Consider the following 23,708-nt stretch of genomic DNA (forward strand, 5'->3'; position numbering starts at 1 on the left):
TGGCACCAAAAGCAAGAAAATCGGTGTTGTGGTTGATTCTATATGATTTTTTAAAGATTTTAGCCCGTTTTATATTGACAATTGAAGTCGGAAACAAAATGGATACATTGTAGCGAGATTTGACACTTTTATGGGTTCACAAGTTTCGATTCCATTGTTCTCCCAGCGGGGAGCTGTCAGCAGCTTGTCAAGAGGTTAAATGAGGCATTGAGGAGCTCGCTGAGCTAGCTCTGCAAAGCGAATGCACGGTTCTGATTGGATAGAACGCAGCCATTGAAACAAATGGGGAATACAGCTTTGTACGGTCAACCCACAGTAAAGATAGAGCGGGAGGCAAGGCATAAGACGTTTGGGCTTATTTCGCCCGTAATAGCGGATCAGTGTAGGAAAGGGGGAAAAGGCACTTTATTTATGGGGCTTGGGGTAAAGTATGGTGCTTGTGCAACGGTGTGGGGGCTGAGGGGTCCGTGTGGGGATGGGTGCCGTTGAGGTCATCGCCTCGGACCCTCTGGTGACCGGCGGAAGGGTGAAGAAGACATGCCCCCGCTTCTGTATCAGTGTGTACAGATGGGGATGAGGGGGCAAAGACTCCCGTGTGTCTCCCCCCATCACAACCTGGTGTCTGCTGATGCTGCTTCGGGTCAAGTCTGGGTCCCTCAGTCTAGGTGATGAGGAGCTGCTGGGAGGCCGGGAGGCCGCAGGATTCTTTATGGGCGTCAAAGAGCTCCTTCAGGGCCTCGATGTAGAGAGCGTGGAAGCTGTTCACCTCGTCCTCGGTGGGGCGCGGGCGGAGCGGGACCGGGATAGGCTTCCCCACTGCAGGAGGGAGAGAAAGAGGGGTGGTTTGGAGGGGTCTGCTCTGCCCCTCGCCCCCACCCCATGGCAGCCAGGGCCTCCGCACTCCAGCAGCTTTGCACCCTGGCCTTGGGTTTCAGGGTGGCTTAGGTGCAGGAATGGAGGGGACCCCAAGGGTCATTTAGCCCAACCCCATGATTTGTGGCCACCCAACCTCTGCTTAGAAACCTCCAAGGAAGGGGAGAAGTTGGTGTGTATGTGCACGCACACACGCAATTGCAGCTCCCTCCATAACAAGCCCCATAATACGAGCCTGCTCATTTGATTTCTGCATTGCAGAGGGGTTGGGCTAGATGACCCTTGGGGGTCCCATTCAACTCCACAGGTCTCGGATTCAGTTCGAAGAGAGGGCGAAAGCACCACAACCTGCCGTTTTGTACGATGCAGAAGAGTTTGTGGCTCTTTGCAAGCAGGTTGGTGGGTTGGGATTTTGGGGTGCAGGGAGAAAGCTATGGAAGGGATGGGGAGCCTGCTGGGTCCTTACCCACCACCGTGAGGGGGACAGCCATGGGCAGGAGCCCCCAAGAGGTGTTGGAGAAGAGGCCCCTCCCGCTGAAGAGGCAAGGGGCGATGCCGATCAGCTGCTTGAAACCGAGCTGGAGGCGGCGAACAAAGCTGCCCTCGGGGAAGCGGATCTGTCGGAAAATGTCGTTCTCCCCAAAGGTGTAAACGGGCACCAGGTCAGCCCTGCGAGGAGGAAGAGGAGGAAGAATTTACTTTCTGTTTTGAGAGAGGGAGAGACAGCATGTCGGTGCCCTCTCCCAGGTCGTTGATTTATTTTGCTGCTGTACAATAAATCCCTTCTAAGAAGAAGAAGAAGAGTTTGGTTTTGATATCCCGCCTTTCACTCCCTTTAAGGAGTCTCAAAGCAGCTAACATTCTCCTTTCCCTTCCTCCCCCACAACAAACACTCCTTGAGGTGAGTGGGGCTAAGAGGTCACCCAGCAGTTGCACCTAATCTGGTTGCCCGGGGCAATGGCCTTGGTCCAACCACATCATTTGGCGGTTTCCATGGCAACGGTGAAGGACAGGGACCAGAGCAATGTACAGTGCTGGGTGATCGACAGCGGAGCCAGTCATCATCTGCTGCCATCTGGTGGCCAAATGCGGAACTGCAGAGCTGTTTCTGAAGGAAAAACGGTCACGCTTGCCGGTGGATCCAAGAGACAGCTGACAACTGTTGGCTCTGTTTTTGTTCCTTTTTTGCAGGCTGAACTGGAAGCATTTGTGGTCCCAGGGATGTAATGCTGTCTATTGTCTGTGTCTTCTTTAGTTAGAGATGGGTTTAAGGTTTGCTTTGAGAATAATGCACGCTCTATTTCCAGGGGCGGGACTGGAACACTGAACAGCATTCAGTGTTGAATGTCAGAACAGGCTATTCTGGAAACATCTCAAGCAGGTAAGGGAAACACTGGGTCAGCACAGGCACAGTGTGCAAATGTTCCCACTCACTATATGTGTCATCATTTGTGGAACAGGAGGATGTCCAATTGGGGATATGTGAGAAAAATATCAGGGTGCACTGAGGGATGCAAAATGAAGTCATGTGCCAAGTTCCTGGATTGCAGAGCATGCAAGGAGGCAAAGGTAAAAACGAGCAGTTATCCTAGGTCTGACAGCGTAACCAAGAAACCTTGGTTCATGTAGATATTTGTGGCCCTATGCCTGTTGCAAGTCTGGGTGGGGCTAAATATGTTTTAACCTTGACAGATGATTACTCCAGAAACAGCTGGGTGATACCTCTGAAGGACAAGGGTGAAGCTGCCACCATGCTGAGGGAGTGGGTCACTGCAGTGGAACTCCAATTCTCATTGAGGGTTTCCAGTTTCCAGTCAGACCACAGTGGGGAGTTCACTGCGTTGCAGAATTACTTTCGCCAGAAAGGGATACAGTTCTGCACTCACCACAGGAAAACGGGGTGGCAGAAAGGCGGAACAGAACGCTCCAGGAAGCGGTGGAAGCGATGCTTTTTGACTCGGGCTTACCACACCTCTTCTGGGCGGAAGCTTGGGAAATGGCGAATTTCACTCTGAATCGTTCCTACAATGTTTCCTACACACACACTATCTGTTATACTCTGCTGAAGCCGGGAGGAGCAGAGTTGCGCATCAGAAGAGTGCAGGATGCCAAAGCACTCAGCTGTTCACAGTCGAAATAGATGTTCAGCAGAACAGCTTATGGCTCATAACTCACAGAAGGAATGTCGGGTCAGGGAGAGCATTTAATCCAGCTAAGAGCCTTGCGAGGGAGGATAGGCTGTGGGAAGTCAGGGACTTTAGCATATGGAATTCATGGCCTGTTATACATTAAGAGAAAACTTAATTGGGGAAAAGAGAAGGTCCCAACGAAGGAGGAGTGGCTTTTGAAAGACGTGGACTAGGCAGAAATAGCAAAGCTCACAGCAAAATTAAGAGATCAGAATGATGAACTTTTTACAGAAGGATGGAGGCCGTTTGTGGATTACTTAAAAAATATTACAGTCAAATGAAATCGCAGACAGGATTCAAGATAAAAGCAGCAGGAAAAAATGACAAAATAATTGTACTAATCTTTTTGTAATAGGTGAAGATACAGCACAGTAGAAAAAGTTTGAGTAAAAACACTGTGTAGGTGGAAAGTCCACTTATGGAACAGTGGAATTATTTGTTGGGAAGGTTACTGTGAAAATGTATGAAAAACGTAATGAGAAGTTATACAGCAAGGAAGGGCAGGGACCTTCCGTTCTCGCAATTGCTTTATTGGGGCAGAATCCACCAGGAAGCACTGCCATGCTCACGAGGCCCAAGATATTGCTGACCTGCGCCTAACACGCTCCCCGGACCCTCCCTTGCCCCCTCGGTGCCCCTACCCGTGTTGCAGCGCCAAGCGCACGAAGCCCTTCCTCCTGTGAAGGCGGACGCGCTGCTCTCCGGGGACACTGTCCAGCGACTCGGACGTGCCCCCCACCACAATGACCACTGCGTGCCCGGGGGGGCCACTCAGGAGGAAGTCCAGGGACCTTTTGTTGACTGGGACCATCCCTGGAAGTGGGAGAAAGCAAAGGTGCTTGTGGGTGTGAAACATTTCCTGGGGTTCCCTGCTTTGCAGAGGGTTGGACTAGAGGACCCTCGCGATTCTCCTCCAACTCTGAAAGTCTGTGAGTCTATTGAAGGGCAAAAGGGTCGTTGGCAAAGGATCAGCGTGTCTAGAAGTGGTTGGAGGAGAGACGGTGGCTATCAGATTGAGGTTGAATCCTGACAAGACAGAAGTTTTGGGGGGCAAAGGCGGCGGACAGGTGTGGAGGACTCCCTGGTCCTGAATGGGACAACTGTGGCCCTGAAGGACCAGGTGCGCAGCCTGGGAGTTGTTTTGGACTCACAGCTGTCCATGGAGGCACAGGTCAATTCTGTATCCAGGGCAGGTGTCTACCAACTCCACCTGGTACGCAGGCTGAGACCCTACCTGCCCACGGACTGTCTCGCCAGAGTGGTGCATGCTCTAGTTATCTCCCGCTTGGACTACTGCAATGCGCTCTACGTGGGGCTACCTTTGAAGGTAACCCGGAAACTACAACTAATGCAAAATGCAGCAGGCAGACTGGTGACTGGGAGACCACATACCACCTTTCCTGAAAGACCTACATTGGCTCCCAGTATTTTTCTGAGCACAATTCAAAGTGTTGGTGCTGACCTTGAAAGCCCTAAACGGCCTCGGCCCAGTAGACCTGAAGGAGCGTCTCCACCCCCATCGATCAGCCTGGACACTGAGGTCCAGCACCAAGTGCCTTCTGGCGGTTCCCTCCCTACGAGAAGTGAAGCTGCAGGGCAGAGGGCCTTCTCAGTAGTGGTGCCTGCCCTGTGGAACGACCTCCCATCAGATGTCACAGAGAAAAACAATTACCGTAGATTACGTCGTATTAGGGAACTGGGCGTATAAGATGACCCCCTAAATTGGCCACTCCACACCGGGAGGAAGCCGCCCGGCAAAACCGGCTTAGCGTCGCTGGGCAGCTTCCTCCCGGCGCAGAGACCGCTGCCCACTGCCGCTGCCCAGCGAACCCATACCCAGCGTATAAGATGACCTCTGACATTTTAGAGAATTTTCTGGTGTTAAAAAGTCCTCTTATATGCCAGAATCGGCAGTATCTGACTTTTAGGAGACATCTGAAGGTTTAGGGAAGTTTTTAATGTTTGGTGTTTTATCGTGTCTTTAATATTCTGTTGGAAGCCACCCAGAGTGGCTGGGAAAACTCAGCCAGATGAGCGGGGTATAAATAATAATTATCATCATTTGCACAAACAAATGCCCCTTTTCATTTGCACAGGAGCGAAGAATGGGAGGAAAAACAGACATTCTTGCTGGGGAATTCTATTCCCAGGGGCTCTGGGAGGGCATTCCTGAGACTGGGGTGGTTCCCCCCATTGGATGGGTCAGGCAGGGTTCTTGAAGATGGTCCTTAGGGGTGGGGCCACCCCACTTCCCCACCCCCTCCATTCCTCGCCCCGTTGGCCTCACCTGAGCTCATCATGTACTCCCGGTAGACGGGCATGCGGAAGAGCCCTGCGAGGGTGGCCAGGCTGGGGCGGAGGCCAGGGAAGGCGCGGGAGAAGCCCGTGGCCTCGGTGCAGAAGACAGAAAAAGCCCCCGTGCACATGATCCCGTGGGGGTGGGAGCCCAGGACGTAGTTCCGCGTCGGGGGCAGCTCAGCCGTCTTCACCAGCTGCAAGGCAAGAGGGGCAAGTCCTTTGGCATTTGGACCCCCACCTGAATGTCAGAGGCAGTGCGCAGATTCCATGGCCAGCAGCCTTTGACGGCCGCCACCTCCTCCTTCTCTGTGATCTGGTCTCGAGGGGTTCCAGAGACCCTGGGCATCCTTCGGAGGAAGGCAGACCCTCTGTTGCCCTGCCAGCCCCCTTCTCACACCTGAATGCCACATTCAGAGGCGTGCCCCGCTTTCCATTGGTGGGCATGCGCAGATTCCATGGCCAGCAGCTTTTGACAGCCACCACATCCTCCTTCTCCGTGATCTGGTCTCCAGGGGTTCCAGAGACCCCGGGCATCCTTCTGAGGAAGACGGACCCTCCTTCGCCCTGCCAGCCCCCTTCTCATACCTTGATGGGGAAATAATCCCGGTGGAGCTCCCAGACTCTCCAGCGCCTCATCCAGTCACAGCGGCGCCCACCTGCGAAGACAAGGGTTCAGGCAGGGGATGGAGTCAGAGAACTGTGGGGTTGGAAGGGGACCCCCAGGGGTCATCCAGCCCAACCCCCTGCAATTCAGGAATCACAGCTGAGGAATCCCTGGCAGGTGACCACCCAACCTCTGCTTAAAAAATCATTTAATTATGACGTGCTGATGTTCAATTTTAGTGTTTATTATTGGATTCCAATGGATTATTGCATATTGTTTTACTTGGTATAAATTATTTTAAAATTATTGTGACTTTTTATTTAGGATCTGATTGTTACTATTAATACTTGATGTTTTATTATTATTGTGTGTGTGTGTTGGATGCCGCCCAGAGTGGCTGGGGCAGCCCACCCAGATGGGCAGGGTATAAATAAAATTATAATCAATCAATCAATAACGAGGAGCAAGATGATGCTTGGGGTCCCTTCCAACTCTGATTCTATGCTCCTGAAGGTAGGAGTCTATCAATTGATGAAGATGATCATCCAAATGTCATAGACCAAATGGAGCAAACAGCACGCAGACCTAGTGGTGGGAGGAAAAAATCCTTAAATAAGAGACACGGGGGAATGATTAATGGACTTCAATGTCTGTACACTAATGCGCAAAGCATGGGAAATAAACAAGATGAGCTTGAGCTCTTGGTACAGCAAACTAAATATGACATAATAGGCATCACTGAAACCTGGTGGGATAAGTCCCACGATTGGAATGTAATAATGGGGGGATACAATCTATTTCAGAGAAACAGACCAGACAAGAAAGGAGGAGGAGTGGCGTTATATGTCAGGGATGTGCATACCTGTGAAGAGATCCAAGATTTAGAACCTCAAAGCCAGAGTGAGAGCATTTGGGTCAAAATTAAGGGAGAGAAGAATAACAGAGACCTCATTGTGGGAGTTTACTATAGATCCCCAAGCCAAACGGAGGACATAGATGATGCCTTCCTGGAACAGATGGCCAAGCATGCAAAAGGAAGGGAGATAGCAGTAATGGGGGACTTCAATTACCCGGACATTTGTTGGACGTCAAACTCAGCCAAGAGCATAAGGTCAAACAGATTCCTCACTGGCCTTGCAGACAACTTCATTGTCCAGAAAGTGGGAGAAGCAACAAGAGGAACAGCCATTTTAGATCTGGTCCTAACCAATGTTGATGACCTGGTTAGTGGGGTAGAAGTGGAAGGATCATTAGGCACGAGTGATCATGCTCTTCTGAAGTTTACTATACAGCGGAAAGGAGCAGCCAAGCATACTAGGACTCAATTTTCTTGACTTTAAGAAAGCCGACTTCATAAAACTTAGGGAAGTGCTGGGTGAGATCCCATGGACAGTAATACTAAAAGGAAAGGGAGTTCATGATGGCTGGGAGTTTGTTAAGAGGGAGATAGTAAAAGCACAACATCATGCAATACCAATGAGACGGAAACATGGAAGGTGCCTAAAGAAGCCAGGGTGGCTATCTAAAGAACTTGTCCATTAAACTTTAATTAGTTTAATGTTAAGTAAATGTCCAGTGCGCTTCCAACGCCATAAATCTTATCTCAGCAGAGAATTTCGTGCAGCGGTTGAAGAAGGCAGGAGAGTCAGTACCTTTCAATGAAGAATCCTGGAGCAAGCACTTTGGAACTCAGGAAAACAAACTTTATTTACAAAAGAAAAACCCTGGCGATAAAGCACACATGCTTTCATCTCCGGCATAAAGAAAACTTTACTCTAAACTTAACTCATATTAGCAGACACGCCCACGGCCACAAACTGAGTCTGCGAGTCAGGTCAAGGGGGGGGGGAGGAGAGAGAGAAAACATACGGGTGAACTGACTATTTATACAAACTAACTCACATTCCTGGATGCTTAATGACTTCCAGCTGCTCAGTGATTAGAGCGACTTGTTACCTCTTAACCCTTTAGTACCAACAGAACTTTTAACTGAGTTAAGATTAAAAAAGGATGTGTACAAAAAATGGAAAAGGGGGGAAACCACCAAAGAGGAATTCAAACAAATAGCCAGCACGTGTAGACACAAAGTCAGAAAAGCTAAAGCACAGAATGAACTCAGGCTTGCTAGAGAGGTTAAAAGCAACAAAAAAGGCTTTTATGGGTATGTTCGTAGCAAAAGGAAGAACAAAGAAACAGTGGGGTCACTCAGAGGAGAAGATGGTGAAATGCAAACAGGGGAGACAGAAAGGGCTGAAGTCCTCAATGCCTTCTTTGCCTCAGTCTTCTCCGATAAAGAAAACAATGCCCGACCTGAAGAATTTGGAGCAAATGATTCAGCAGAGGAAACACAGCCCAGAATAACTAAGGAGATAGTACAAGAATACTTGGCTAGTTTAGATGTATTCAAGTCTCCAGGGCCAGATGAACTGCATCCAAGAGTATTAAAAGAACTGGCAGATGTGATCTCAGAACCACTGGCAGTCATCTTTGAGAATTCCTGGAGAACAGGCGAAGTCCCGGCAGACTGGAGGAGGGCAAATGTTGTCCCTATTTTCAAAAAGGGGAAAAGAGAGGACCCAAATAATTACTGCCCAGTCAGTCTGACATCAATACCAGGGAAGATTCTGGAGCAGATCATTAAGCAAACAGTCTGTGAGCACCTAGAAAGGAATGCTGTGATCACCAATAGTCAGCATGGATTTCTGAAAAATAAGTCAGACTAACCTGATCTCATTTTTTGACAGAATTACAAGCCTGGTAGATGAAGGGAACGCAGTGGATGTAGCCTACCTTGATTTCAGCAAGGCATTTGACAAGGTGCCCCATGATATTCTTGTAAAGAAGCTGGTAAAATGCGGTCTTGACTATGCTACCACTCAGTGGATTTGTAACTGGCTGGCTGACCGAACCCAAAGGGTGCTCATCAATGGTTCCTCTTCATCCTGGAGAAGAGTGACTAGTGGGGTGCCACAGGGTTCTGTCTTGGGCCCGGTTTTATTCAACATCTTTATCAACGACTTGGATGATGGACTCAAGGGCATCCTGATCAAATTTGCAGATGACACCTGTCAGGGGTTCAGGAGCAGAGGCACAGGAAAGGGAGGAAACAGAGAGCGAGGGGGAGGAATCCGAAGGAAATATGAGCGATGACAGCGGCCCGAGATCTCTGAGTCTTTCCAGTGAATCGGAAGATTCACAGAAAGGAGCGCCAGTGGTCAAAGCAAGGGGGGCGCCTAGGGGGACACCCCAGGAAGAAGGGACCAGAGGGGACTCAGAGAGCAGCAGTTGGAAATCGGGGCCAGCTTCCCCACCAGAGCGCAGTAGGGAGGAGGGGTCCCAGGTATCGGGATCAGGCGGCTCGCCGCAAGTGGGAGGGCATGAGTCAGGATTGGCCACACCTCCATCAGGGAGCGATGAAACGGTCAAGAGGAAGGTTGAAGGTTGGGCGCGCGCGCCAAGTTCAAATGCACAGGAAGGCGGCACAGTAAGCAGCCCGGATAGGGAGCCAGGTCCTAAAGCCCGCCGCAAGGAGGGAGAAGAGTCCGGGGGGTCAGCGTCAGAAGAGTCCAGGAAGGAAGAAACCACGGGGGGCAGAGGGACCCAGAGAAGGAAGGAAAGACGGAAGAGGTGGAGTAAGGCTAGAGTATTAAGTTGGTGTACAGGAGGCGGAGACTCAGACGGAGCTTCGCCAGTCTAGCTTCTAAGACGTAGAGCTGCGCGCTGCGGCTTGAAAATGGAAACTGTAACTCAATAAAGACTTTTGTACAGTGTTGCCGGCTAGCGTGGTCCTCTGTGAGCTGGGATCTGGAAGCAGCTCTGACAGTAAGCTCCGTCCCCTGGTCTGGCACCAAAAGCCTCGCAGCGTGAGTGGGCGCAGCGAGGGGTGAAGATTGGTGCTTCTTCGTGAGCTCACGAAAGTCGGACGAGATGAATACTGAACAGCAGATAGCAGCCCTGCAAAATGCAGTGACACAACTAAACGCCGAGATACTCGCATCCAGGAAGAGGGAGGAGGAAGCAGCTGCCGCCTACAAGGATCTCCAGATCAGGTTGGAGGTGCTTACAAAGCAGGGGCAACCGGGACCCAAATCGGAGGGAATTGGGCTGGGGAGAAGAGGAGGCAGTCTCGTATCTCATTTTGATGGGAATTTACAGCAGTACCCCAACTTCCGAGCAGATGTGCAGTTTGCGCTGCAACTGCTGGACAAAGACTTTAGAGATGAGCAAGAGAAGGTGGGGTTTATCCTATCCCATTTGCATGGAGACGCTAAAGCGTGGCTGCGCAATCTGTGGAGAGATAAGGATCCGGCGCTCCGAAGTGCGGATGCCTTCATTAAAGCGATGGATGCGTGTTTTTTATCAAATATAGACGTTGATATCGCCAGAAAAGAGATACATGGGCTGAAACAAGGGAGGGCCAGTGTGAGGCAGTATCATTCCCGCTTTTTTGCACTGGTCAGTGCCCTGGAATGGGACAGAGATTCAGCTCCGGTCAGAGACCTTTTCTGGGAAGGATTGAGCAGTGCGGTAAAAGACGAAATTGCGAGGGGGGAGAGACCCCGGAGCACTCAGGAGATCGTTCAGAGGGCGCTGACGATTGGGGTACGTCTAGAAGAACGTCCATGGAGCAGGGACGAAGGGCGTGGAGGACGCGAGTCGGCAAGAGTGCCTTCCTTCTTTCCCAGGGATGCAGCGCGTGTGCGCAATCCACGCCTCCGCCAGGAGGAGGAGGGGAACCTATGGAGGTTGGAGGTGCCAGGGCTCAGTCAGCAACCAGAGCCCTAGCACCGGGAGCAGTCAAAGCGAAGCCTCCTAGAGGGAACAGGAAGTGTTATATCTGCGAGGATCCACAGCATATGGCGAAAGAGTGTCCCCAGAGGCTCCACAAGCACACTGCAGCCTCCGCGACGGTAACAGAAGCAACTCAGCACAGAGAACCACAGCAGGGAAACGACGGAGTCTGGTTGGAAACAGAGGCACTGGGGCCCAGCCAGACGAGTCAGTGAAGCAGTCCCCAGAGATTTTGCAGCCCACAGACCCCCTCCCGCCCAAACCAGTAGTGCAGCTCACCGCATCGCTCCAGCTACCCAACAGACTCACAATGGACGTGCCAATTACCATTGACTCTGGCAGCAACGCGGACTTTATAGGGCAGGATTTCATCGAGCGGCACAATATAACGTTACTGCCTGCCACTCTGCCCCTGCAAGTCGTCACAGTGGATGGCAGAGAGTTGCTGGGGGGGCAGGTGGTGAAGCAAACGCCACCGATGGTGATGCGAATTGGAAATCACAGGGAAGTCATCAGCTTCAACGTCACTCAACTGTCGGACACGCCTGTAGTATTGGGCATGAGTTGGCTGGACAGGCACAGCCCGGCGCTGGCTTGGTACCAGAGGCAGCTGACCTTCGGCTCTTCCTTTTGTGCTGAACACTGCATCGTGCCCCGGCAGGAAGGGGAGGAAGAGGAGTCACAGGTGCAGCTAGGCACGCTGCAAGCGATTCCCCACAAGTACGCAGAATTTTTGGAGGTTTTCTGCGAGAAGGAGGCGGACAAGCTACCTCCCCACAGGCCATATGACTGCAAGATTGACCTGCTGCCAGGGGCGACGCTGCCGACAGGGAAACTGTATTCCATGTCTGAAGATGAACTACAGGAACTCAGGGAGTTCATAGATAATAATTTGGAGCGCGGGTTCATCCGCGAGTCCAAGGCAGTGGGGGGCAGTCCCGTATTCTTTGTGAAGAAAAAGGACACGCCCCCAAAAAGACTTGTGGTGGACTATAGGATTTTGAACTCGAAAACCAAGCCCACGGCTTTCCCCATGCCCAAGATCGATGACCTCCTCGCGACGGTGCGCAAAGGACGCGTGTTCACCAAGTTGGACCTGCGAGGGGCATACAACCTTATTCGCATACGGGAGGGTGACGAGTGGAAGACGGCCATGTTCACGCCCCTGGGCACCTACGAATACAGAGTTATGCCATTTGGATTACAAAATGGCTCCCACTGTTTTCAAGCTTTCATGCATCACGTGTTAGCGGGGCTCCTCTACAAGAAGTGTGTCTGCTTCCTGGACGACATCCTGATATTTTCTGAATCGCAGCAGGCCCACGACAGAGACGTCAAGGAAGTGCTGAGAAGACTACAGGAGCATAGACTGTACGCCAAGCTGGAGAAGTGCCAGTTCGACATGACGGAGGTGGATTTCCTGGGATACAAATTGTCGGACAAGGGGCTCGCCATGGACAGCGCCAAGGTTCGCGCAGTGTTGGACTGGAAGAGCCCGCGCAACCGGAAGGAGGTCCAGCGGTTTGTCGGCTTTGCTAACTTCTATCGCAAGTTCATCAAGGGGTTCGCGATGCAGACGGCGGCCATTACCGACACGCTCAGCTCCAAGAAGAAGAAGTTCATCTGGATGGAGCAGGTGGAGCAGTCCTTTCAGAAACTCAAGCGTCTCTTCTCATCCGAAGAGCAGCTACTGCATGTAAATCCCAGCAAACCGATGAGGGTTGAAACGGACGCCTCAGACAGGGCCGTGGGAGCAGTCCTGTTGCAGCAAGACCCGCATGGGGATTGGAGGCCGTGCGCCTTCTACTCCAGGAAGCTCAGCAAGTCGGAGCAGAACTACACCATCTGGGACAGGGAGTTGCTTGCCATTCATACAGCATTCAAGGCGTGGAGGCACTTCCTGATCGGAGCCAAACACACAGTGCAGGTCCGCACGGACCATAAGAATCTGGAGTACTGGCGCACGGCGAGGTTCCTGAACCAGAGGCACATACGTTGGGTGGAGTTCTTTGCGGACTTTGACTTCAGGATAGAGTACGTCCCAGGTGACAACAACGTCATGGCGGATGCACTGTCCAGGAAGCCGCAATACCTCGAGGAGGCGACGCCAGCGGCGGCCAAGCACATTTTCGCACCAGAAGCGTGGGCATGCGCTTCGGCAACCGTAGACCTGGATGCTGTACGTCGTGCGTTGCAGGACGACTCCTTCGCACGAGCAAAGATGGAAGAGGTGCACAGGGGCACGGCGAAGAGAGACGGGTTCCAAGTGCGCGACGGGTTGCTCATTCGCAAAGGGGCCATCTACGTGCTGGGAGACGAACTTCGCACTAAGGTACTGCAGCAGTTGCACAACACACCCACAGCTGGGCACTTTGGCACAGAGAAGACGATAGAATTAGTCGCTAGAGACTTCTGGTGGCCCAAGATGCGGGGGGAAGTCGCGGACTACGTTGCGAGGTGCGACACCTGCCAGAGGGCTAAGCCAGTGCATAAACCGCCGGCGGGACTGCTGGAACCGCTGCAAACTCCGCTCGAACCGTGGGAGAGAGTGGCCCTGGACTTTGTCACGGATCTGCCCAGCTCGAGGGGCAAGACAGCAGTGCTAGTGGTAGTGGACTTGTTAACCAAAATGGCACATTTCATTTCATGTGCGAAGGTGGCCACGGCGGAACAGACCGCCAAACTGTTCATAGATCACGTGTTCAAGGTTCACGGTCTGCCACGGTCTATACTGTCCGACCAGGGGCGACAGTTCATCTCGAACTTCTGGCAGAAGCTGATGGGCATCCTGAACGTCAAGATCAACCTAGCGTCGGCGAGACACCCGCAGACCAACGGACAAGCGGAGCGGGTCAACGCCATCATGCAGCAGTACCTGAGATGTTACGCAAATCAGCAGCCTGCAACGTGGGTGGACTACCTGCCACTCGCCGAGTTCGCCTACAACAACACGAAGCACGTGTCCACGGGGGTGACGCCGTTCTTCGCCAACAATGGGAGGCATCCCAGAACCTTCCCGGGATTAGAGAGGGTAGGGGAGGGGGAGCCAAAGGCAGCGGACACATTCGCGTCAGAGTTGCAGGAGGTCCACGAACAGCTTCGAAGGCAGTTAGAGCTAGCTAAGCACGCATACAAAATGCAGGCTGACAGACACAGGAGGGTTGGGGAAGAAATACAGGTGGGAGACTGGGTTTGGTTGGCAGCCCAAGCAGTGCCGGCAAGATCGTTAGCTAAGAAGAAGCTCGGGCATAAGCAGCTAGGGCCCTACCAAGTCGAGGCACAGGTCAATCCGGTGGCTTTCCGGCTGACACTTCCGGAGGGATCCAGGATGCATCCGGTATTCCATAGATCAGTGCTCACTCCCTACAAGGCACCTCACAGATTTCAGGAGCCAGGGACGGCACCGAGCCCGCTCGGGGAAAGGACCACGCAGGGGGGGTCGCCAGAGGGGGAGCCCATCAACGAGGTCACAGAGATTTTAGACTCAAGATGGGGGGAAGAGGGAGTAGAATACCTTCTCGCCAGAGAGGGCACCCCAGCCAGTGCCAACAGCTGGGTGCAGGGCTACGCTTTGGAGGAACCTCTGCTCAAAGACGAGTTTCATGCCCTCTTCCCACACAGGCCCATGCCGGCCGAGTTTTTCGACGACTGGCTTTTCACACCCACGCTTTCAGCCAGCACGTTCCAGGGGTTCGACTCGGACGAGGAACCTACACTGGGCACACGTTCCCCGGAGGGGTCGACAGCGGGATCTGCATCAGAACCCTCGTATTGGTGGGATGATCGACCAGAGGAGCAGTGGCGCAGGAAGTGGCTGGAGGGTCCCGGGCGAGCGACGTACCCAGAGGAGACCGAGGGAGAGACAGACTTGGACGTGTTCGGGGAGGACCTTGGGTTTGAGCATGGCGGCACAGAGATGGAAGCGGAGGTGATCGACGTCGGCGAGCGCAAGGAGGAAGAGCCGGACTTATCCAGTTGGATGCACGCCACGGGAAACGAACTGTATCCGGCATTCACCCCCATAACAACGGAGCACCCAGCACCCACACCTGAAGGAGGGGAGGGGGGAAGGGGGGCTTCGAGGGGGGTGGATGTCAGGGGTTCAGGAGCAGAGGCACAGGAAAGGGAGGAAACAGAGAGCGAGGGGGAGGAATCCGAAGGAAATATGAGCGATGACAGCGGCCCGAGATCTCTGAGTCTTTCCAGTGAATCGGAAGATTCACAGAAAGGAGCGCCAGTGGTCAGAGCAAGGGGGGCGCCTAGGGGGACACCCCAGGAAGAAGGGACCAGAGGGGACTCAGAGAGCAGCAGTTGGAAATCGGGGCCAGCTTCCCCACCAGAGCGCAGTAGGGAGGAGGGGTCCCAGGTATCGGGATCAGGCGGCTCGCCGCAAGCGGGAGGGCATGAGTCAGGATTGGCCACACCTCCATCGGGGAGCGAGGAAACGGTCAAGAGGAAGGTTGAAGGTTGGGCGCGCGCGCCAAGTTCAAATGCACAGGAAGGCGGCACAGTAAGCAGCCCGGATAGGGAGCCAGGTCCTAAAGCCCGCCGCAAGGAGGGAGAAGAGTCCGGGGGGTCAGCGTCAGAAGAGTCCAGGAAGGAAGAGACCACGGGGGGCAGAGGGACCCAGAGAAGGAAGGAAAGACGGAAGAGGTGGAGTAAGGCTAGAGTATTAAGTTGGTGTACTCTGACAACACCAAACTGGGAGGGGTGGCTAACACCCCAGAGGACAGGATCACACTTCAAAACGACCTTGACAGATTAGAGAACTGGGCCAAAACAAACAAGATGAATTTTAACAGGGAGAAATGTAAAGTATTGCACTTGGGCAAAAAAAAGGAGAGGCACAAATGCAATATGGGTGACACCTGGCTTGAGAGCAGTACATGTGAAAAGGATCTAGGAGTCTTGGTTGACCACAAACTTGACATGAGCCAACAGTGTGACGCGGCAGCTAAAAAAGCCAATGCAATTCTGGGCTGCATCAATAGGAGTATAGCATCTAGATCAAGGGAAGTAATAGTGCCACTGTATTCTGCTCTGGTCAGACCTCACCTGGAGTACTGTGTCCAGTTCTGGGCACCACAATTCAAGAAGGACACTGACCAACTGGAACGTGTCCAGAGGAGGGCAACCAAAATGGTCAAAGGCCTGGAAACGATGCCTTATGAGGAACGGCTAAGGGAGCTGGGCATGTTTAGTCTGGAGAAGAGGAGGTTAAGGGGTGATATGATAGCCATGTTCAACTATATAAAAGGATGTCACATAGAGGAGGGAGAAAGGTTGTTTTCTGCTGCTCCAGAGAAGCGGACACGGAGCAATGGATCCAAACTACAAGAAAGAAGATTCCACCTAAACATTAGGAAGAACTTCCTGACAGTAAGAGCTGTTTGACAGTGGAATTTGCTGCCAAGGAGTGTGGTGGAGTCTCCTACTTTGGAGGTCTTTAAGCAGAGGCTTGACAACCATATGTCAGGAGTGCTCTGATGGTGTTTCCTGCTTGGCAGGGGGTTGGACTCGATGGCCCTTGTGGTCTCTTCCAACTCTATGATTCTATGATTCTATGTTATATTTTGGGGAGGATTCCTGTCAATTACAGGATTTCGTGTGTGTTTTTATAGCAAAATTTAGTAAATAATGATAAATACATAAATAAATGCAGCTGATTTTTCTGCCCTCCATAGAGAGAGAGAGAGAGAAATGAAATACCTTCTGCCATTGTGTCATATATTGGAGGCTGTCTTGGAAAATAGATAATAGTAAATAGCAGTGAGGAAAACAGGTTTGGGATGGTCGCAAGCTGCCCCAGGGGAAGGGGGTGAGTTGGAGGAAGAGGGGCAGGGCGAGGCAGCAGCTCCAGCTGTGTGGGTCTGGGTGTGGGGCTCAGCACCCTTCTCAGACAAGGAGAGGCGCCTTTCACCTGACCTCCGGGTAGGGTTGGGGGCAGTGCCAGATTTACCTATAAGCTAAACAGGCTATAGTTTAGGGCCCCACTCCCTTGGGGGCCCCAAAAAAAATTAAAGGAAAAAAACCTGGATGCATATATCTGAAATACAAGATAAAAAACAAATAAAATAAAACCTACCTACAGGAACAGTGTTTTGTGTTGTGTAGGCTCCTGTGATGTAAGTCATGGGCCCCACCTGCTAGCCTGTTCCCTTAATTATCCCTGGCTTGCTCATTTCTATATATAGGGTACCTATGATCTGCATCTGGGACGCGGGTGGCACTGGGGGTTAAACCACTGAGCCTCTTGGGCTTGCCGATCAGAAGGTCGGCAGTTCGAATCCCCGCGATGGGGTGAGCTCCCGTTGCTCAGTCCCAGCTCCTGCCCACCTAGCAGTTCGAAAGCACGTCAAAGTGCAAGTAGATAAATAGGTACCGCTCCGGCGGGAAGGTAAATGGCGTTTCCGTGCGCTGCTCTGGTTTGCCAGAAGCGGCTTCGTCATGCTGGCCACATGACCCGGAAGCTGATTGCCGGCTCCCTTGGCCAGTAAAGCGAGATGAGCGCAGCAACCCCAGAGTCGGCCATGACTGGACCTAACGGTCAGGGGTCCCTTTACCTTACGATCTGCATGGACTGCTTGCATGGCTTTAGATACTTATTAGGTCCATCAATTACCATATAGCATATATTCAACTCAAAAAACAGTGACAGTTTGTTGTGGACAAAGGACAGCTGGACATATAAAGGGCCCCATCACCTTCAGTAGCTTAGGGCCTCATCAAACCCCAGTCCGGCCCTGGTTGGGGAGAATCGAACTCACCTCTCTCTGGCGTGTCCCAGTCGAAGATCCACCAGGCGAAATACAGAACGCTGATAGGCCAGTAGGAGGTGAAGAGCAGGTAGACCAGGAGAACGGAGAAGAAGGCACCTGGGGGGGGGGAGGGAAGGAGATTCTGTGGAATCTTGTTTTTATGTTGTATGCTGCATATCTGATTGCAAAATTCTGATTTGAAAAACCAAATAAATATTTTTTTAAAAAAATGAAACCAATATCACAATGTGGACTTCAAACTGGTTGTGGATGATATATCAATATATTGCCCAACACTACCCACAAGCAGCGCTGGGATTCAGAGCCCTGCCTGGGACCACAACCCCGATTTCACGGGACCCCCCGAGGATGTGATCTGAAGTCCCCCTAAACCCAGAAGGACATTTTAGGTTGGAAGGGGCACCCCAGGGTCATCTAGCCCAACCCCCTGCGGTGCTGACTCCCTAGCCCTGGAACCATTTTGGCTCCCAAACTGACCAAACGATTTCTCTGCAAGGTCGAAGGTAAATGGAAAAGCCTCCCCATTGTCTTTTCCTTCACAAATCCTGTCTGAAGGGTATGTCTGTGTATGAATAGGGTGAGCCTGTGACCTGGCTCAGGAACTAAGTATTTATCATTACAAAAGACTGGCCAGGCTCCCCAGGGTATCCAATCAAGTAAGCATTAACGGGTAACCTTCCAGACAGGAGGTAAACAATGCACTCAGATTTCTGTTGTAGACCACCTTTTCTGTGATGTAGGCATGATGTTTCTGGGGGTGGTCTTGGACTCCAGGGCTGGCAATTTAAAATGTCTATATGAGGGCGGGCACATCTGGGTTCAGGGTCCTCCTCCTTTCCTGTGTGTGAAGGGGGCACCCTGTTGCAACAGTTCAATCAAGATCAGACTAGCTGCTTTGCTTCTCAATATTCTCTGCTTGGCCTCTCTTCTTTTCTCTGACCGATGGACAACCTGCAAAGGACTCTATAAGGGCTCTTGTGTCCCCCATAAGGGAATAAGGGCAGATTTACGTTTCTTACAGGGGCCTGGCCTGCCAGAGGACCTCCCAAGGGCCATGGCCCCAGGAAGAGGAGGAGGCCAAGCTGCCCCTCTTCCCTGAGCACCCCCTGCCCCTCCCTCCCTCCCACCCCAGCTCCCAACTTACCAAAGAAGAGGAAGGTAAGGACCAACTGGAAGACGCTAAGAGCCTCCAGGTGTTTCTTCAGAGCCATCTTCTGACCCTGGGTCTCAGGAAAAGATCCGGGGGGGGGAATCCACGGGAGTGGGGGCTGCAGCAGGACTCCAGCCAGGAGGGGCCCCTGCCTTGGCAGAAGGGAGAGCGTGAAGACGCAGGTGTGCTCAGCACAGGTGGCCTCTGACCTGCATCCCAAAGCCCAGCTGCTCCCCTTCAGCCGTGCCCTCAGGAAGGGGGCGGCATGTGGGGCAGGAGGAGGAGGGGGAGGAAAGAGGCTCACTTGTCCAGGAGAAGATGTTGTCTTGCCTGCGGCTGCAATGCACAAGTCTCTCTCTGCCACCTGCACTTTGGTAGCCAGGTAGGCCTGCGATAAGGACGCTGCTGTCACCCAGGTGAGGCAAAGCTCTCCTTCTCCGAAAGGAGACAAGGCATGTCAGATTCGTTTCTTTTGACTCGCAGCCCTGCCTGGCACCTGCCCTGCTGGCCCTCGGCTCCCTCCCCTTGGCCCTCATCCCAGGGCCGCCCCGCCCTCTTGGCCCACAAGACAAAGGTTGGGGTGCCAGGATCGATTGCCCCATCTGCCTGCCTCCCTTCTCCAAACCACGGAGGAAACTGCGCTTTAGGAGATCATCATTATCATCATCATCAAATTTTATTTATATCCCCCCCTCCCCAGCCAAAGCCGGCGTCAGAGCAGCATAAAATGCCATAAAAAGCAGGGAAGAACCGTTTTCAAAACAACAGATTTATTTCAAAAACAGTGGGACTTCTGGTAGAACCATAAAGCGGTATAGTTGGAAGGGACCCCCAGGGGTCATCCAGCCCAACCCCTTGCAAGGCAGGAATCGCAGCTTTGGTGGCACAGTAGCTCTAGGGAAGCAAGAGTGCCTCTGAGCAGGTGAAGAGTGCTCTGAGGATCCGCAGCTGCAGCTGCCTCCCTTTCAAAGGGACCAAGCGCAGCTCCTCCTGATGGCCTTTAGGTGCCCCTGGAAGAAAGACAGGGTGAGAAATCACTCGGGTTTCTGAAGCACCCTGTGGGTGGGGGTGTTGGGGGCAGTTCAAAGGTTGCCCCCTCCTCCGTCTCCTGCCAGGCAGGGCAGTGAGGTCCAATATGACTTGACGGGGGGGGGCAAAGGTAGAAATTACGCAAACCTTTTTCTGGCAACGACATTGCTTCCTGCCTCAGGCCAGCGCAGCCTCTCTACAAATTAGCATTTATATATCCCAATACCTTCATCCAGAAATCTGTAAGCATCAGACATTGCATAAGCAGATGCTTCAAAGAGGCATTCTCATTTTGGCACCTCCAGCAAGAAGTCGTTGTACATCATCCCTTTCTATACTGATGTATCGGAGCCCAGTATTACTTTTTGGTTGTATAAGACGTACCGTATTTTTCGCCCTATAGGGAGCACTGGCCCATAGGACGCACCTTGGGTTTTTTTTGGGAAATGAATTTTAAAAATATATCTCCCCCCCCCCACGGCCGCGGGGCTGGGGAAGCCCGAGCTTCTCCCGACCTCAGCCCCCGGAACAGGCTGCTATCCGCAAGCCTTGCGAGTCCGTGGGAACTCCTGCCGGGCTTGCAAGGCTTGCGGAGAGCTTCCTGAAGCCTGGAGAGTGAGAGGGGTCGCTGCGCACCGATGCCTCTCTCTCTCCAGGCTTCAGCGAAAGCCTGCATTTGCCCCACAGGACGCACACACATTTCCACTTTATTTTTGGAGGGGAAAAAGTGCGTCTTATAGGGAGAAAAATACGGTAGTTTATAATCTAATGGCACATTAGCCACAGAAGATAAAACACTGGTTTACCAAAATATATATCAAGAAATCAAAACAATCCAATGAAAACATGAACACCCACAATTAAAATTCACAAATAAACATCAGAAGCTTGGAGGGCCTTCGGAATTCTGGGCCTGTCCCTGGAAAATCAAGACACTAGGAGGGTATGGCAGGAAACTCTTAATCTCAAGGTCGTGGGTTCAAGCCCATTCTGGGCCAAAGGTTCCTCTTCTTCATTTTCAATTTTACAAAGAATCAAAATACAAACATCATATTTCCTTTGACTCTCCCCCCCCCTTTGTGGACCCTTAGGTTACAATTTTTGTCCTGCATCTCCTCCCTGACTCCAGTTATTATAAGTCCTTACTCCAATCCATGATTCGAATTTTTACTACATGTTTTCTGTCAAACCTACGAGGGATTGTTGTTGTTTACAATGATTTTTTTCAAATGCATTTTAAACTCTCCCCATTCTTTATTGAAATTTGATTCTTCCTGGCTCCTGATTCTTCCGACGAATCCTGCATTGCGGGGGGAGGGGTGGACTAGATGACCCCCAGGGTTCCCTTCCAGCTCTACAATCCTATCAGTGTTCATAAGTTGCCCATATATACAATAATAGAATAGCAGAGCTGGAAGGGGAGGGTCATTAGTCTACTCTCTCCGTGCAACGCAGGAATATTTGGCCCAGCGTGGGGCCGGAACCCATAACCCAGGAATGGGGGGGGGGTTGGCTGGGGGTGGGGAGAGAGAGGAAAGAGACCCCAGCCAGGAAGAGCAGGGTTTTTAAGGAAGGGGCGGGAGGAGAGGAGAGGGGGAAGACTGATTCCCACCTACCGTATTTTTCGCTCCATAAGACGCACTTTTTTCTTCCTAAAAAGTAAGGGGAAATGTCTGTGCGTCTTACGGAGCAAATGTGTGGTCCCTGGAGTCGAATTGCCCAGGGGAGAAAAGCAGATCATGCTCCTTTTTTTTAAAGAGGGAAGGGGGTGTTGAAAGGAAGCAGCTGATCAGAAAGCGATCGGGGAGAGAGATAAGGGAGGCTAGAGGTAAAGGAGGCTGCCTGGGAGGGGGGAGGTAAAAGCCCATGGATCCTCAGGATTTTAGCATTGGGTCACCCCAAATTCACCATCAGATCACATAGCATGTCCGTGACTACAGCCTGCACCAAAAAAATCAGGCACCCACTGTTTTGTGGGGCCGCAATGGTGCAAAAACGTGGTTACAAAGCACAGATCCACATGGATCCTCAGGATTTTTGCATTGGGTTGTATCCTTTCAGGCCTTTCCCACGGGTCGGGTGTGTATTGCTCCTGTCAGCGAGCCAAGAAAGTTGCGAGAAGGCTGATCAGCTGGATGCGCTGATGGCGGCTAGGTCAACTTTTCCTGAGAAGAGGAGAAAGCTTTGTTCCTTTCAGCTACTTTGTGTTATACAGCAGAGCTAATGCATTTCAGGTTTGCATCCTCAGAGAAAGAATTTGGGAAGTGTTGAGGCCTATTGGGGTGACTACACACTAATTGGGGTGACCACACAGTCAGGATTTGGGTATCCTGTCCCTTCATCCCCCCCCCCATTATTTTGGACAGCCTTCCGGCTCGTCCCAAGGAGGCACTGGCTGATATTCTCGGACTAGTGCTATAATCTGGGGCCGAACCATTCGTGACACCATTTTATGCATCATATTTTGCAAGCATTGCAAGAAGCAAGGTACACTGGAGCAGAAAAGAAGCAAAATTATCAATGGGCCTAGTAACATCATTAAAAGTCCTCTAGGTTTGGAAGTCAATCAGTCCACCAGGACATGTCCCATCCGTTCCAAGTAGGGACAGGGACATGGGCCACTTTTTCAATTTCTGCTGCCAAATTTCGAATAGCTTCAGCATGGTCAGAGATGTTAAAGCAACAGGCCCCTCCTGTCAAATTTAACGCAACACAAAATCCACCCTGTCGCGCCAGGAGAAAATCCATCCCTAAGCGGAGTTGAAGGACTGCTGTGTGCGTCTCATCTAATTGGGTGGCGATTAACCGAAGGGCTGTGGCTGTGGCATTGGCGACCATCTCTACTACCGCTTGAAGTCTTATCATGCAGTTTAAATTATAAATTGGCCCCCTTGCCCCTGTGATTTTTTCTCCCCCATTCCGTGAGGCCGGATCGTAATGGGCCACTATCCTTTCTGGAGGCCACTGATCCTTACCCCAATTTTGGGAGCTGCCTCCTGCAACTGCTACTAGTTCAACCGAGCGTCTCCTCCGATGGGGTGCAGTGGCAATCGGCTCATAAATCCACATGGGAGGAATTAAAGAGGCTGGAAGCACACTCCATACCATCCCTTTGGCAGGATATGATAAGCCAGCTTTCCACACACCCAATACACATCATGTTCTTGATCAGAGATACCACCTCCCCCTTCTGAAGCCCTTGCCAAGTGTGTCAGGCGCGTAGTTAGATTACAGCCAGAAAGAGTTCCTAGTGCGGACTCAGACACGGTTGTCTGGGCTGGGAAGGTGCGATTGCAACGGGAGGTCCCCACATACGTCAGATTGCTACTGGCGCCCTCAGACTGGTTCACACACAGCCATCCAGGAATTCGGTGAACCTGGAAAGGGATAGAATGGTTCCATAAAAAAGAATTGTTTCCCAGAGGGCGGAAGCCAAAAATTGGGGCCGTAATTGAGGACTCATTCCGAGGCACAGGGAGGCAGGGCATTCCTCCCAAAGCATCTGTAGGTCCCAGAGTGCAGACCGTGCAATTGGTTCGGTTTGCAGAATAAGCCACCATTTCAGCCATTTGCAGCTGTTTATTATTCGTGTTGTGGGCACCCCACTCCCACATTAGCTGCTTGGTCACCTGAAGTGGCGTGGGCACGCAGACGGCCAGAGGCAGTAAAAATACCCTCATGGCCAAAACCATAGTCACCCACAGCCCTGTCTGCACCACTTGGGCTCAGGGATCTAGTTATCTATTACCTAGTAGGTGCTTACCTAGCAGGTGCTTAAGCAGTATGTGGACCAAGAACTCCCAGAAGTGCAAGCTGGATTTTGAAGGGGCAGAGGAACCAGAGACCAAATTGCAAACATGTGCTGGATTATGGAGAAAGCTAGAGAGTTCCAGAAAGACATCTACTTCTGCTTCATTGACTATGCAAAAGCCTTTGACTGTGTCGACCACAGCAAACTATGGCAAGTTCTTAAAGAAATGGGAGTGCCTGATCAC

General features: G+C 51.8%; 1 protein-coding gene across 1 annotated transcript; it reads right to left on the reverse strand.

Annotated features, from left to right (window-relative positions):
* Positions 1 to 341: 341 nt before the first annotated feature.
* On the reverse strand, positions 342 to 19,137 carry LOC309518047 (2-acylglycerol O-acyltransferase 3-like). The gene is made up of 7 exons (XM_082197840.1): positions 18,679 to 19,137; positions 17,523 to 17,630; positions 5,946 to 6,016; positions 5,350 to 5,554; positions 3,704 to 3,875; positions 1,340 to 1,542; positions 342 to 816 (listed from the first exon to the last, which is right to left on the reverse strand). Exons 1-7 carry the CDS (start codon positions 18,743 to 18,745, stop codon positions 662 to 664), a joined length of 981 nt encoding a protein of 326 aa, XP_082053966.1. The 5' UTR covers positions 18,746 to 19,137; the 3' UTR covers positions 342 to 661.
* Between the last annotated feature and the right edge of the window lie 4,571 nt (positions 19,138 to 23,708).

Source organism: Podarcis vaucheri (genome assembly GCF_965113315.1).
Source record: "Podarcis vaucheri genome assembly, chromosome: 13".
Classification (NCBI taxonomy): Eukaryota; Metazoa; Chordata; class Lepidosauria; order Squamata; family Lacertidae; genus Podarcis; species Podarcis vaucheri.

Bases quoted from the DNA above. Each gene is read 5' to 3' on its own strand.
- LOC309518047 (XM_082197840.1), bottom strand. From the start codon at position 18,745: ATGGCTCTGAAGAAACACCTGGAGGCTCTTAGCGTCTTCCAGTTGGTC. The intron at 5,555-5,945 runs GTATGAGAAGGG...CTTGCCTTGCAG, and splicing joins GGGATTATTTCCCCATCAAG to CTGGTGAAGACGGCTGAGCT. The intron at 817-1,339 runs GTAAGGACCCAG...TCCCTCCTGCAG, and splicing joins TGTCCCCCTCACGGTGGTGG to TGGGGAAGCCTATCCCGGTC.